Source organism: Brienomyrus brachyistius, chromosome 9, assembly GCF_023856365.1.
Source record: "Brienomyrus brachyistius isolate T26 chromosome 9, BBRACH_0.4, whole genome shotgun sequence".
Lineage (NCBI taxonomy): Eukaryota > Metazoa > Chordata > Actinopteri > Osteoglossiformes > Mormyridae > Brienomyrus > Brienomyrus brachyistius.
In genome coordinates this window covers 13,341,027-13,353,079 of record NC_064541.1, presented here as the reverse complement: position 1 = coordinate 13,353,079, position 12,053 = coordinate 13,341,027, and the positions used below count along the sequence as shown (strand labels likewise).

The following is a 12,053-nucleotide window of genomic DNA, read 5'->3' as shown; positions in this document are numbered from 1 at the left end:
TGCTGTTTACTGCCGCTGATCATTTAAATTTGTGGTAATTTTTGCAGATTTGTAGCAGCTGTTTCACGTTCAGCATCCATTTAAGGATCTTATCAGGAAGGTAGAGATCTAAGTTAACATGCTGTGCTCTGGACGACCTGCATCAACGTCCCCTCTGACTGTGGACAGGAGGCTGGCAATGCGTCACGCGTTTCTCTCCATTACGTTACATTAAAGCTCAGCGGATTAGGCAGCTCTGCCCCTGATCAGAAGGCTGTCAGTTTGAATCCCATCGTCGGTAAAGTGATGTCACTGCTGAACTCCTGAGAGAAGCTCTTAACCCCCAGTGGCCCCAGGGACGGGCTCACCCTGCTTCCTCAATTGCCCATTGCTTAGGAAAAAAAAACCATCTGCTAAATGCAGAAATGATTACCAGTCCGTGGTTTTGTCATTTAGTCTAGTTAACAGGGATCTGGGACGGAGGAAAGTGATGGTGACATATTTTGCTCTGAATGCTGGTTCTGTCGCCACCATCAGGCCTCTCAGAGTATTGCATGGTTAACGCACGTTCTGGCCCAGGGTTTGTGTGTCGTGTTCTCCTGTTAATCACTCAGCACTGCCAAATATGAGAGCAGAAATAACATGCGCACTGCCTATATTTGGTGAATATTTTTTGTCCAAGGGAACCGTTTGGAATGAAACTCGAACACGGAATTGAGAAGATGCAGGGGGGGGGGTGGCATGGAATTCTGTGGCCCCTGAGAAAATTCCACCTTGGGGTCCCTTGCTATCCGGAGTGGTGGGAGGGGTTAGATTTGCCCACCCCCCATCCAATGTCCAACTCAAGGCCTGGGAAAACATACCCCCCCCCCCCCCCCCCCCCGAACACTAGGGATAGCCGTTAGTGTAGGCCAGATTGGGCTTACTGGTTTTCCTCCTACTCCAGTTCAGTGTGGTTGATACCTACCAGTAAACTGTCCTGCCTGTGCACCTGTGTGTCCGTTACCCTTGGTCTGGCCTGGTCCCTCCACACTGACCCCCCCCCCCTCCCCGGCGTGTCTCCCCTCAGCTCCATAACCAGGGCCCCAGCGCTGTGAGCGACACGCTGCTGCAGGTCGGCTGGCCAAGTAGCTACAAGGATGAGCCACTGCTCTATCCGCTGGAGGTCCTGACCGAGGGGCCGCTCAGCTGCAGGACTAACAGCTCGCTAAACCCTCTGGACCTTGAGGTAAGACTCCGCCCCCAAAGGAACACAGCAGCGATCAGGTGTGGGAGCGTGTACTCAGTGCTGCAGGAACACCTGCCACAGATGTAGCTCTTTTTCAGCGTGGAAGGTCTTGCCGTTCAGTCTGATTGGGTTCGGGGTCCTGGAAAGGCTTTGAAGGCCAGATCAAGCGCTGGTTTTGATGGGAAATGAGTCTCGCAGCCGCCCACCTCACATTAACGACATCAAAGGGAAGGAGCAGAAACACAATCTGTAGAGGAGCCCCGCGGAAAGGGCCGCTCTGAGGGCCCCAGGCTCCCTTTTCGGAGGGCCCCGGCATCTGCAGCCGCCGGCCATTAAAGCCTCCCCTGTGTATCGGATTCGCCTGGTGCTGTTAGGGGGGGACTTTTATGCTGCCTCCTTTACGGGGACCTGTGGGTGACCCTGGTCATCGGTGTGGTTTTCTGGGGGAGGGATGTCTGCATGTATGGGGATGGGGGGGGGGGTTCCAATGGGTCACCTGTTCTCATGCCCCAACGAGTCGGGTGTAGGATGTGGCCCCTGAACTGTGACCATCTGGGTTTCTGAGAGAAAGAGGTTTCCCCTTTGTTATATCCCTCCCCCCCAAAAGAAGGAAGATAAAGATCAGCACTGGGGGGGCTGGCTGTGGTATCCAGAGGACAGGAAATCGCACTCTGGAGCGAACGGGACCCCTGTTCCTCAGTTGAGAGGATGATGAGCGTTCCTGGACTCTGGGGCTGCTGTTAGTTCTATCTGCCTTCCGGCTCAGCTTACGCTTGGAGACTGAGAGGAACCATCATGGCATTCTGTGTATTTGGGCCTGCGTCCCGTTATTGTGCGACAGAGCAGATGCAGAGGGCTGCTTGTGTGTGTGTGTATGTGTGAAACTGGATGAATGTGTCTTAATGACACCCCCTGTGTGTGCAGACATCGAGGCTCCAGGACACCCCCGAGCTGCTGGGATTCCTCCGCAACACAAGCTCCCCCCACTCCCGGAAGAAGAGGGCCGTCAGCACGGCTGAGACCTACAGCGGGAAGACGCTGGTACGTAACCCCCCCACAATTTTTGCGGCTCATCCACCCTCCCCGCACCACCTCCCCCGCTTAGTCACTCTTGCAGACAGGACATTGGGGAACTCATTAAATAACGGGCCACTGAGTGGCGCTGTGACTGCTTAACCCTCGCAGGGAAACGGGGGCCGTGTTTGTCTCTCCCTGACTGAGACACGAGTGTTAACACCGACGTTTGAGCCGTCGACTAAAGATTTCCGTCCTGTCGTCGTCATGGAAACTGGGTCCGCGAGACGTGCTGACTGAGGCGGGGTCTGTGCGTCTCCGCCCGTGACAGGGACGCCTTTCCCTCTAAACATGCATCTGGTTAAAATGCCTGACGAGCGACTCCCCACCCTCTCGCCACAAATCACACACAGGCCACCTCAAAGCAGGGGAAGTGGGTTGGGGGCGCGCAGTCTGCCTCTCAGGCCTGTATGACGTCGCGGAGTTGGAGGGATCGGGGAGACTGGTGTTTAGAAGGTCACTGTTGTTTATAGTGACCTCTGCGACCCCCCCCCCAACTCGCACTGTAAATACCTCAGGCTCCCCGGTGATGCTGAGTCCAGGCAGGGTAGCATACGAACACTCTTTCCTCTAATGCCACATCCGGACGCTTGACGTGGGGCTCAGCTGGGCGCTGACGAGAAGCAGACCCCCCCCCCCCCCCATCACACCTCAGCGTCCGATGGCTGAGGTCAGAGGTCACTTCCACGGTTTCATACACGTCGGCATCATGTCCCATGGCGCAGCTGCCAGGTACAGTGTTTAAAGGGAAGGTTAATAAAATAAACTCTGCCTGAGTGGTTTTGGTCACGCTGTTATTTATTTAGCCAAAGTCATTACCCAGGACGACACTGTCCAGCCTGAGGAGTGTCTTGGTCTGTTTCCCTGTGTACTTGTTTTACTCTATTTATTTAGGTGATATTTTTCATGAATAGTTTTCTGGGAAGGAAACCGCATCTCAAACGGGTCCAGCCTTGTCACAAACAATAGGTCTGAGGCAGAAAAAAGTGTTTTTGGGTCCTACCATCTCTGTTCTGAAGCATTGTGGGTAAATCTCTTCAGAAGAGACCAAGTTTATGAGGAAGAGTCCAGTGGTTTCTCTGATTTATTTCTGAACCAAAAATGCCAGACAGACATAAAACATTGTGTGCTTTAAGGGTCTTGTCTTCACATGGGCAGCACTGGTGGTCAATTTGGCGTGTAACTGCCCTGATCCACAGCAAAGATGTGAACGCTTAACACTAAATATTCTCATGATTCCCGCATTCCTGAGGAAGGGGCCAGGGGTAGCTATAGCGCAGAGTGCGCCTTGTGTGTGGAAGGTGAAACTAACAAACACAATTTCTCCAGAACTGCAGTAATGTCCACTGTCTGGTGGTGACGTGTCACGTGATCCGGCTGGAGCGAGGTCAGAGTGCCGTGCTGAAGGTCCGCTCGCGGCTTTGGGCACAGACCTTCCTGCAGGTAAGAAGCCCCATTTCTGGGGTACAGGATTGGAGGACAACTTCAGTTCCATAATCCTCTTCAAGTCTTGTCTCCTGTTTTTCTGCAACTCAAACAAAGTTATAGGAAATGAGTCTGCAGTAACCCTTGGCACGGAATGAGGTCAAGGCCTCAGATTTCTGAGAAAAGACCTTCATTTTTGGGTACCATTTTACTCAAATACAAAAGCACGACATTTTTCCGTCCAACCATTCAGAAGCTTCTAGATCATGTACATGTATGTACTCAGTAGTGTCGCCTCCCAGTACTGGATGGGGTCAAGGATGTTTTATTGCAATGTGTCCATAGTACAATAAATGTCTAAGTTTCATGTTTCCTGCCGGACATAGTGCTAAATACACAGAAGACACTAAATGCAACATGATATGTATGGACATTAAAGATCAGTAATAGCCTAAAATAACACTGGAGTAGATGGGAAAACACTCCCAAATACATGATGCATTCGGAATGTGGCCGGGAATATGGACAGATAATTCCAATTCAAATTATATATGAAGAAAAATATGACTGTTCACTTCCCTTCTGGCGAGGGGGAACTATGCCGTCGAAGTGGAAATCACACATTCAGGCCCCTCAGCCCCTCGGATTTGTGATGTTCTGCAGAAAATCAGGCTGTCTTTGTCTGGAAACTGTAATAAATTCATGAAGTTGTGGGGGCCGTTCCTGTCAGGCATCAGAAGTGCAGTCTCTCTGGGTCCCTCTGACTGAGTTTGGCGTTTTCACTCTTTTCCTGGACCCCCCCTCCTCCCCCCACCGCTGCACCCTTTTATACCCTTTAGCTTGTACTTGTGTACTTTCGTGGGATGTTCACAGTCTCGTATTTGCAAGTTGTCCCTTTTTGCAAAACTTGAACTCTGGGGAAAGAAATTCACATTATAATACAGTCTTGTCTGTCCATCAGTCTTCCAGGCGCATATCCAGTGCAGGGACCGATTCTCGTGTTGTCATTTATTTAATGCTCACTCTGCCCCCAGCAGCAGCCTGAGGTCATTAACGCTTATTGTGACCTTTGCCCTTTCAATGTGGGCTCTTTGTAATCGTGTCAATATGACTGTTTCCTTTCAGAGGCACAATGACCCCTATCTGCTCAACTCCACCGCCTATTTCAGAGTAACAAGCATGCCTTATCGAATCAAACAGAGGAGGCTCCCTCAGGAGGCCAAGTCCGTAAGTACCCTGTGTTTGTCTGCTGGGGGGGTTCGGATTTCCCTACTCCTTCTCAGGAGGATTGCTGGTGGAACACCCTGCGTGGTACTGGTGGGGAAACGTTTAAGAGTAGCACTTTAGCATCCTCTGACCCGGGGCCTCCGGACCAGGAGAAGCCCCGTCCAAATCCCATAACGGCCATAAACACCAGGATCCTTCAGAGGAGCCCACCCTGCCCCGGTTTGGGGTCACCCAACGTTCGGAAGCGTCTGGAGAAACGCTATTCCTGGCCATGAGTGGATCCTACTGGGTGAATGTTTTTGCGTGCAGATAGTAACCATGAGTCAAGTGGTTGAAATACTGATGTGGATGCAGACCGTAGTTGTCTTTGCTGCGGTGTGTGTGGGTGATCTCTGAGATGTTGCTGACCAATCCCTTGTGCCCCCCACAGATCGGCACCTTCGTGGTGTGGGCCACCCCTGACGTCTCCTTCGCCATCCCGCTGTGGGTCATCATCCTGGCTGTACTGCTGGGGCTGCTGGTCCTGGCCATCCTCACCCTGGTCATGTGGAAGGTCCGTTACATTCCGCATCGTTGCCCTCGTCTTACACAAACCTTTTCCCCCCATCCCTGTCCTGGGGCTTTCCGGAACCTTCGAAGACGCTGTGTTTATAAGCGGGTAAAAACTGTGATCTTTTTTATTGGTTGAATTTCAAAGGATTATGGCAAGACAGACAGCCTTGGCGACTGCATTTATTTGTTTAAATGAATGAGATTTGGGTGGACCCCCCCCCAAGCAAAGAAAAGCATTGTGAGGCAAAATTAAGATGATTCAGCAGTCCCTGTCTTAATGACCCGTGTCGATATTATCTGTGTTTATGCATCTGGGGCTGCACTGTCATGCCTCAGTAAGACCCTGGGTGGGATTTCCTGTCTGCCCGGAGCCCTGAGCCCTGCGCTGATACTTCATGCCTCTGACTGGCAGACTTGAGAGCTCAGTCTATCTTTATTCACTCAGTTCCTTAAAATGGTAGGACTGTGATGCATGTAAACAATATGAGCTCCTTATCTGAGGCATCCCATAATTCTTTCAGAAGCTTTTCTCGTGCTGAAAACTGGCCTAATTACCTGTTGCATTTACGCCTCCTGATGGTATATTGGGGCCAGCTGGTTTCCAGTTAAATCCCTCAGCATTATCAATTAATACCAATGAATTTCACAAATATACCCTATTTAATGCATCCCGGCTGCAGGGGCACAGTAGGGACATAGATACTCTGACAGTTTCAGGGGGTCCAGCCCTTGACAGGGTGGCTCCTGAATACAGAAAATTGTATGTAAAAAAACGCCGGAGGGGGCCACGGTGACATTAAGTTAGGGGGCTCTCTAGGTACAGCACTGTCTGCTTATACATTTTACTAAGTAAAATTGATGAGACGGCATCTGTTTTTGTGTTTCTGGTACCTGAAGAGTGCTACAGCTGTTTGCATTTCCACTTCCCAGTTTATGCTCACTGGTTAGTGCTGTTGCCTCGGTGACTCAAATCCCAAAACCTCCCCTTGGTGTCTGCAGCCCCCCACAAGCCCTGTAGTGAATAAGCAGTTGAAAAGATGGATGGATGTGTACATTCATCTGTTTCTGAGCTCTTGTGCAAACGGGAGCTGGTTTTAGCGTCCACAGGCCAGCTCTTAGCATGTGCCTTAGTGGGGAACCCAGTGGGGAACCCCGAGCGTTCCTGTTAACTGGAGTGGGGAACCCAGTGGGGAACCCAGAGCATTCCTGTTAACTGGAGTGGGGAACCCAGTGGGGAACCCAGAGCGTTCCTGTTAACTGGAGTGGGGAACCCAGTGGGGAACCCAGAGCGTTCCTGTTAACTGGAGTGGGGAACCCAGTGGGGAACCCAGAGCGTTCCTGTTAACTGGAGTGGGGAACCCAGTGGGGAACCCAGAGCGTTCCTGTTAACTGGAGTGGGGAACCCAGTGGGGAACCCAGAGCGTTCCTGTTAACTGGATTTGAAGGCCCCTCCCAAGCCACCGCTTTTGTCTGGGAGCGAACTGGAGAGGTTCACTTAAAGAGACAAGTGGTAGTGATCATGTGACCTTCCTGGACCTGAGCCACTCCGTCCCCACCACCTCCACTGGGCGGAGCCATCCGTTACCATGGTAATGGGAAGATGTGCAGGAATCCCTCGACTGGTCCAGCCATCCTAGTACAGATCCACTATACTCTCCATCCATCTACACTGTCAGAAAAATAGGTACCAATTTGTAATTACTTGTCACCGGGGCTGTACTGTCAAGGGTCTGCTAATTGTACCCTTCGCCGTAGGTAATTGTACCTATTAAGGTACAGAAATAGACTCTGAGAACATTTTACACCACATTACTGTTGTTTGTACCTTGGGTAACAAATCTGCAGCAGGGCTTCACCATTTTCTCTTCTCGCTTGTCCTGTGCAGGGTCATGGGGGGGTGGAGACTGTCCTGGAACTACGACACAAGGCAGGGAATGAACAATGTCGTAAAGAATTTTAACCAATGACCCAATGGCTTTATTTTCCTCGCAGTGTGGCTTCTTCGACCGAGCCCGGCCTCCCAAGGACGACGTGTCGGACCGGGAGCAGCTGACGTCGGAGAAGTCCGAGGCGTGACAGGTCACCAGTGCACAGAAAATTCTAGATTAAAAAAAAACAACTTTGTTCCAGTTTCTCACCCCCCACAAAACTATCCTCACCATAAAACAGGCATTTGTGAGGCGGATTGCAATCAGGCTGAGCCTCAATGTGCCGTGATCCCCTGGAAATGCATGGGGCAATTTGTGCTGAGCGGTCGCCCGCACTGCAACCACTGCAGGCGGCCCCCCAGATCGCAGGGGTCATCGCGTCTTTGGAAGACGTTTTGAAGCGCGATTGCTGCGCTTCAGCACAGTTCGGGTTATCAGCTCCAGTTTCAAAACCGCAGTGGAACAGGACAGTGCTGTCCCTCCAGTCAGCTCTTCAGAAAACAATTCTGATACTGTACCAAGCACAACTGGTCCACTCTACCTCTCTCGTTTTCCCAGCAAGTCCGGACTCCGATGGTCTCCCATGGAAAAGTCTGGCTCAGCTTCCATTAACATCCGACAGCAGAAGATAGATGCCCCCCCATGCTGAGAGAACTTTGTCTGCACCCTTTGTTGTTATACAAGGCTGGTTATCAGATCATTTGCTTGTTTTTTTGTAACATAATAGAAATGCTGGTGCCATGAGGACTAAACTGAATCAGAGACACAACAAATCAGTCCGTTTTTGTCTCCGTTCGGATTTCGGATTCTTTTACGAGTCTGACTTTCGAGATTAAATCATACACGACAAATTATTCTATGCAAACTGTATCCAGAGGAAGTTTCCATGCATGAATGTGTATCCAGAAGGACTTTCCAAAAAATTTTATCTGTTCCGCTCACTGGACAGCAGGGGGCATAGCGCTCAAAGTATCCCGATAATAATAAGTATGACCAGAAAACCAAACAGAATTTTTTATATTTCTCATGTTACAGAACTCTTTGAAACGTTTTCACTCCCTTCAAAGGTATTTGCTTTCAATGTTCATAGTGCTTTGATATGTTAAAAACAGCCAGTATTGTTCTATATTATTAACCAGCAGTTTAGATTATTTAAACCTTGGAATAGAACTAAGGAAAACATGCAATTCAGAATGAGGATGTAGATTAACATTTTAAACCTTGTCTATGGGATTTGCTCCGTCCAGAATACTTTAAATGTCTACTGTATGTGATTGTTTGTACTCACAGCCGAAACTGATTTGAGGTTTGATCTGGAATCGCCCCAATGTTGCTGTCCAGTCCTTCCATGACTGCAAACTCACAGGGGACGGTATATATAATTAAGTATAAAATCTATGTGCAATACTGTGAGGTTTTATAAATCCCTGAGGTGTGTCTACACTGGTGTTCCTTGATTTTTTAACTGTTTCAGGTTGTTTTGTATATAATGTTCAATAAGCAGAGATGTATTTGTGATGTTTTAACTGAACTCGTCTTCCATTAGTGTAACAGGGAAACTCCTTTAAAGCCCAAACCTACTTTATTTCACACAAGCGTTAAGAATTAAATGCAGCGTACGCCGCTTCTCTGGATTTTTTTATTTTCCATCCATCCATCCATTTTCCAAACCGCTTATCCTACTGGGTCGCGGTGGGGTCCGGAGCCTATCCCAGAAGCAATTTTGATTTTTAAAATTTCATGTGTGTCTCAGGCACAAGCGGTAAAATTAAATTCCATCCGTGATAATTTGTTGCGGCAGACACAGGTGCTGCACAGGAGATAAAGCCCTTTTAGCGAAACGATAACCTTTTTAATGGAATCTTCCGCTAGGATGAGTCTCCCATTAGACAGGAGGACCATCTTGCCCTCTGCGCAGTAAAGAGCTTCACTGGCTCCTTTCACACGATGGATCTCTGGTTCTCCACTCTGCTTCCATTCAGAATTCAGAGTTTATATTCCAGTTAAATCTTTCCACGTTAAAATGTACAAGTCTGACTTTGTTCCATGTTTTTTCTATGTATATAAAATACAAACACGCTGTTCCATATTGTCATTTTTCTTAAATTGATTTTTTTTATTTGTATGGAAGGATTCAGATATATTAAAATGTCTTACCAGTTTGGCTTGTGTTGCTTCTTGGAAATGTTGACACTCACTCTGATGCACAGACACAGTTACAGACACAGTTACACAGCCACAGACAGTCTATACGGTCCTATTAAGAAGATTAGCTCTGTGCAGGACTTCATTACTCTACAGGAAGGTGCTGTACCACAGCAAATGTTGCTTAATTCCAGTCCCCAAAGCCCATCAAAATGCCTAAATAACTATAATGTGACTTTTAAGCACCACAGAACCAACATTACATTGCTCTGCTCAGCAATTTTATTTTTTTCCATCTTCTCTACGTGAAGAGGAAGACTTTTGTAATATAGCAAGAAATTCGACTGATTTACAGCCCATCCAAGTATGTTTGCTTTTTCCTTGGTTTAAATTCAAAGTTTCTGCTCCATGCCAAGCGTGGCCGGACTCCCCGACTCAGACAAAGCGCGTCCCCGCGGGATTCGGGGTCTGGACGGTGAAGCGCTCATCCTGCCCCTGTTTTCCCCCGTGGAAATCACGGGGAAAGTGAAAGACGTGGCTAGATCGTGGTCATGGAGGTTGTTACGGACGACGGTCAAGGGAATAAAAAGCGAAAGTTAGCCGCCTCCGAGGTGATGCCATCCGTCTTCCCGTTGGTCTGCTGCTTGATACTTCCAAACATTGTTGGATATTCGCTTATGTAAAATTCCTGGCCCGATTCAAAGTTTCAGTATTCTCTGCCGTGATCTATCATGCATCATTGCATAAATCATTCTAACTGTGGTTTCTTATGTTTAGGAAATGTGTGATATATTGCAGCGGTGTTTGATTTATTCCCCAGTTAGTTTGATACGATCCCATTGAAATGTAAAACGTTGATGTTTTACATTAGTGTGAGGTAAATGGTAGACGGCGGTAACGTACAGACTTTGCGGGAGGAAATTGACTTCAAAGTAGCTGCTATAGCACGTTTAACCACAAGAGGTCATCGTTACCGCCTTTATATTTAAAGATATATTTAAAAAAAATGCAGAGCGGAAAACGTTCATTTGGAAAGTTCCAGAGTTTTCCCTGCAGACATTGAAACAAAATCTGCATGGTCAAGATAACACTGGTAGTTAATTACAAGTTTAGCACATGCCTTTAATTAAAAATAGAGATGATATATGAAGCACTGGAGTCTCACAGGACTGTGTGATCAGTCCTCTTCTCTACTACCGCTGTCGCCGTAATTGCACCTCCAGTGACCCAACCGTTAAACTCCATAATGGAGAGACTGTAAACGTAATTGTAAACTTTATGAGAAGCCTGCCCACGCACCCAATTATAAACAGTTCAACAGTTAGTACATTGAAGTCCTTCAGATTCTTGGGAGCAATAATCTTCCAAGACTGTAAACGGGAGAACAAAACTGACCACATCATCAAGAAAGTGCAACAGATAACAAACACGTCATCTGTGTCCTGTCATCCCTCCAGAGCCCCCTCCATACTGAAAAAACAAGCAAGTACGATCGCTGCCAACCCCACTCACCCTAAGCCACTCGATATTTCCGCCTCTCCCTTCTGGGACGACATTCCAGTCATTAAAAACCGGGACTACGAGGCACAACAACAACTTCTTTCCCGAAGCGGCGGCCGTCCTGAGCAGCTGACAGTACACACCCATAGGTACAAAGGCACGTAATACAACCCTGTTTCCAAAACGTTGGGACGCTGTGTAAAATGTAAATAAAAAAAGAATGCAATGATTTGCAACTCATACAAAGCCAAAAAAAACACCAAATCAAATGTTAAAACTGAGAAATTATATTGTTATACGGTGGGTTAATACTCCATGCTTGTAATCAGAAGGTTGCTGGTTCAAATCCCATAACCCCAGCTGCAGCAGAGATCCCCCCTGACCCTGCACAGTCGTTATTACTTACATGCTGCTTCGGACAAAAGCAGCTCCTCAAGGTAACAAACATAACAGGCTTTGACATAATTCAGATTACAAAACCGTAAAAAAGACATTTGTTTACTTGCCATTGTGGAGACTTCACACCACTTGAAGGGGATACATGATTCCTTACTCCGCCCAACACAACAAAAATATGTGTGAAAGAGATTAAAAGGTCTTTGCACCTTTAGTTTTCTAAAGGACAGCTAAAGTGTTATAAGGAGGTATTTTAACCACACTGCAACACACCTGCTTTGACCCTCAGTCTAGCTCACAGCTGAAACTTCAGTTAAAGGTGAACTGTGTGTGACTCTACAGTGCCCACGTGACTTTGCTCTTACTGCAATGAAATGCGTGGGTATAAAACATGCTCAGGAAAGCAGCCCAGGCTCAGAATACAGGGGTCTATTCATGTTTCCTCTGTCTCCACCGGAAATGGTCGAAACATCTTTCCCAAAAGAGGAGCAACCGATGAGGTGCTTGGTGGTTGCGGCCAAAGCAGAGCAGGTGTGGACATCCCCTGCATCCACCTGTACCGCCGGGTGCATCACACGATTGTAATTTGGGCGTTGCGT

The 12,053-nt window shown here is 48.1% G+C and overlaps 1 protein-coding gene across 1 annotated transcript in view; it reads left to right on the top strand.

Moving 5' to 3' along the window:
* The window catches only part of itga8 (integrin, alpha 8), a 51,283-nt gene extending 41,706 nt beyond the window's left edge, over positions 1 to 9,577 (top strand). The window contains 6 exon segments of the mRNA XM_049026299.1: positions 1,049 to 1,207; positions 2,132 to 2,248; positions 3,611 to 3,724; positions 4,832 to 4,933; positions 5,364 to 5,486; positions 7,478 to 9,577. Of these exon segments, the coding sequence (XP_048882256.1) occupies positions 1,049 to 1,207; positions 2,132 to 2,248; positions 3,611 to 3,724; positions 4,832 to 4,933; positions 5,364 to 5,486; positions 7,478 to 7,561 (699 nt within the window). The 3' untranslated portion in view covers positions 7,562 to 9,577.
* The last annotated feature ends 2,476 nt before the right edge of the window (positions 9,578 to 12,053 follow it).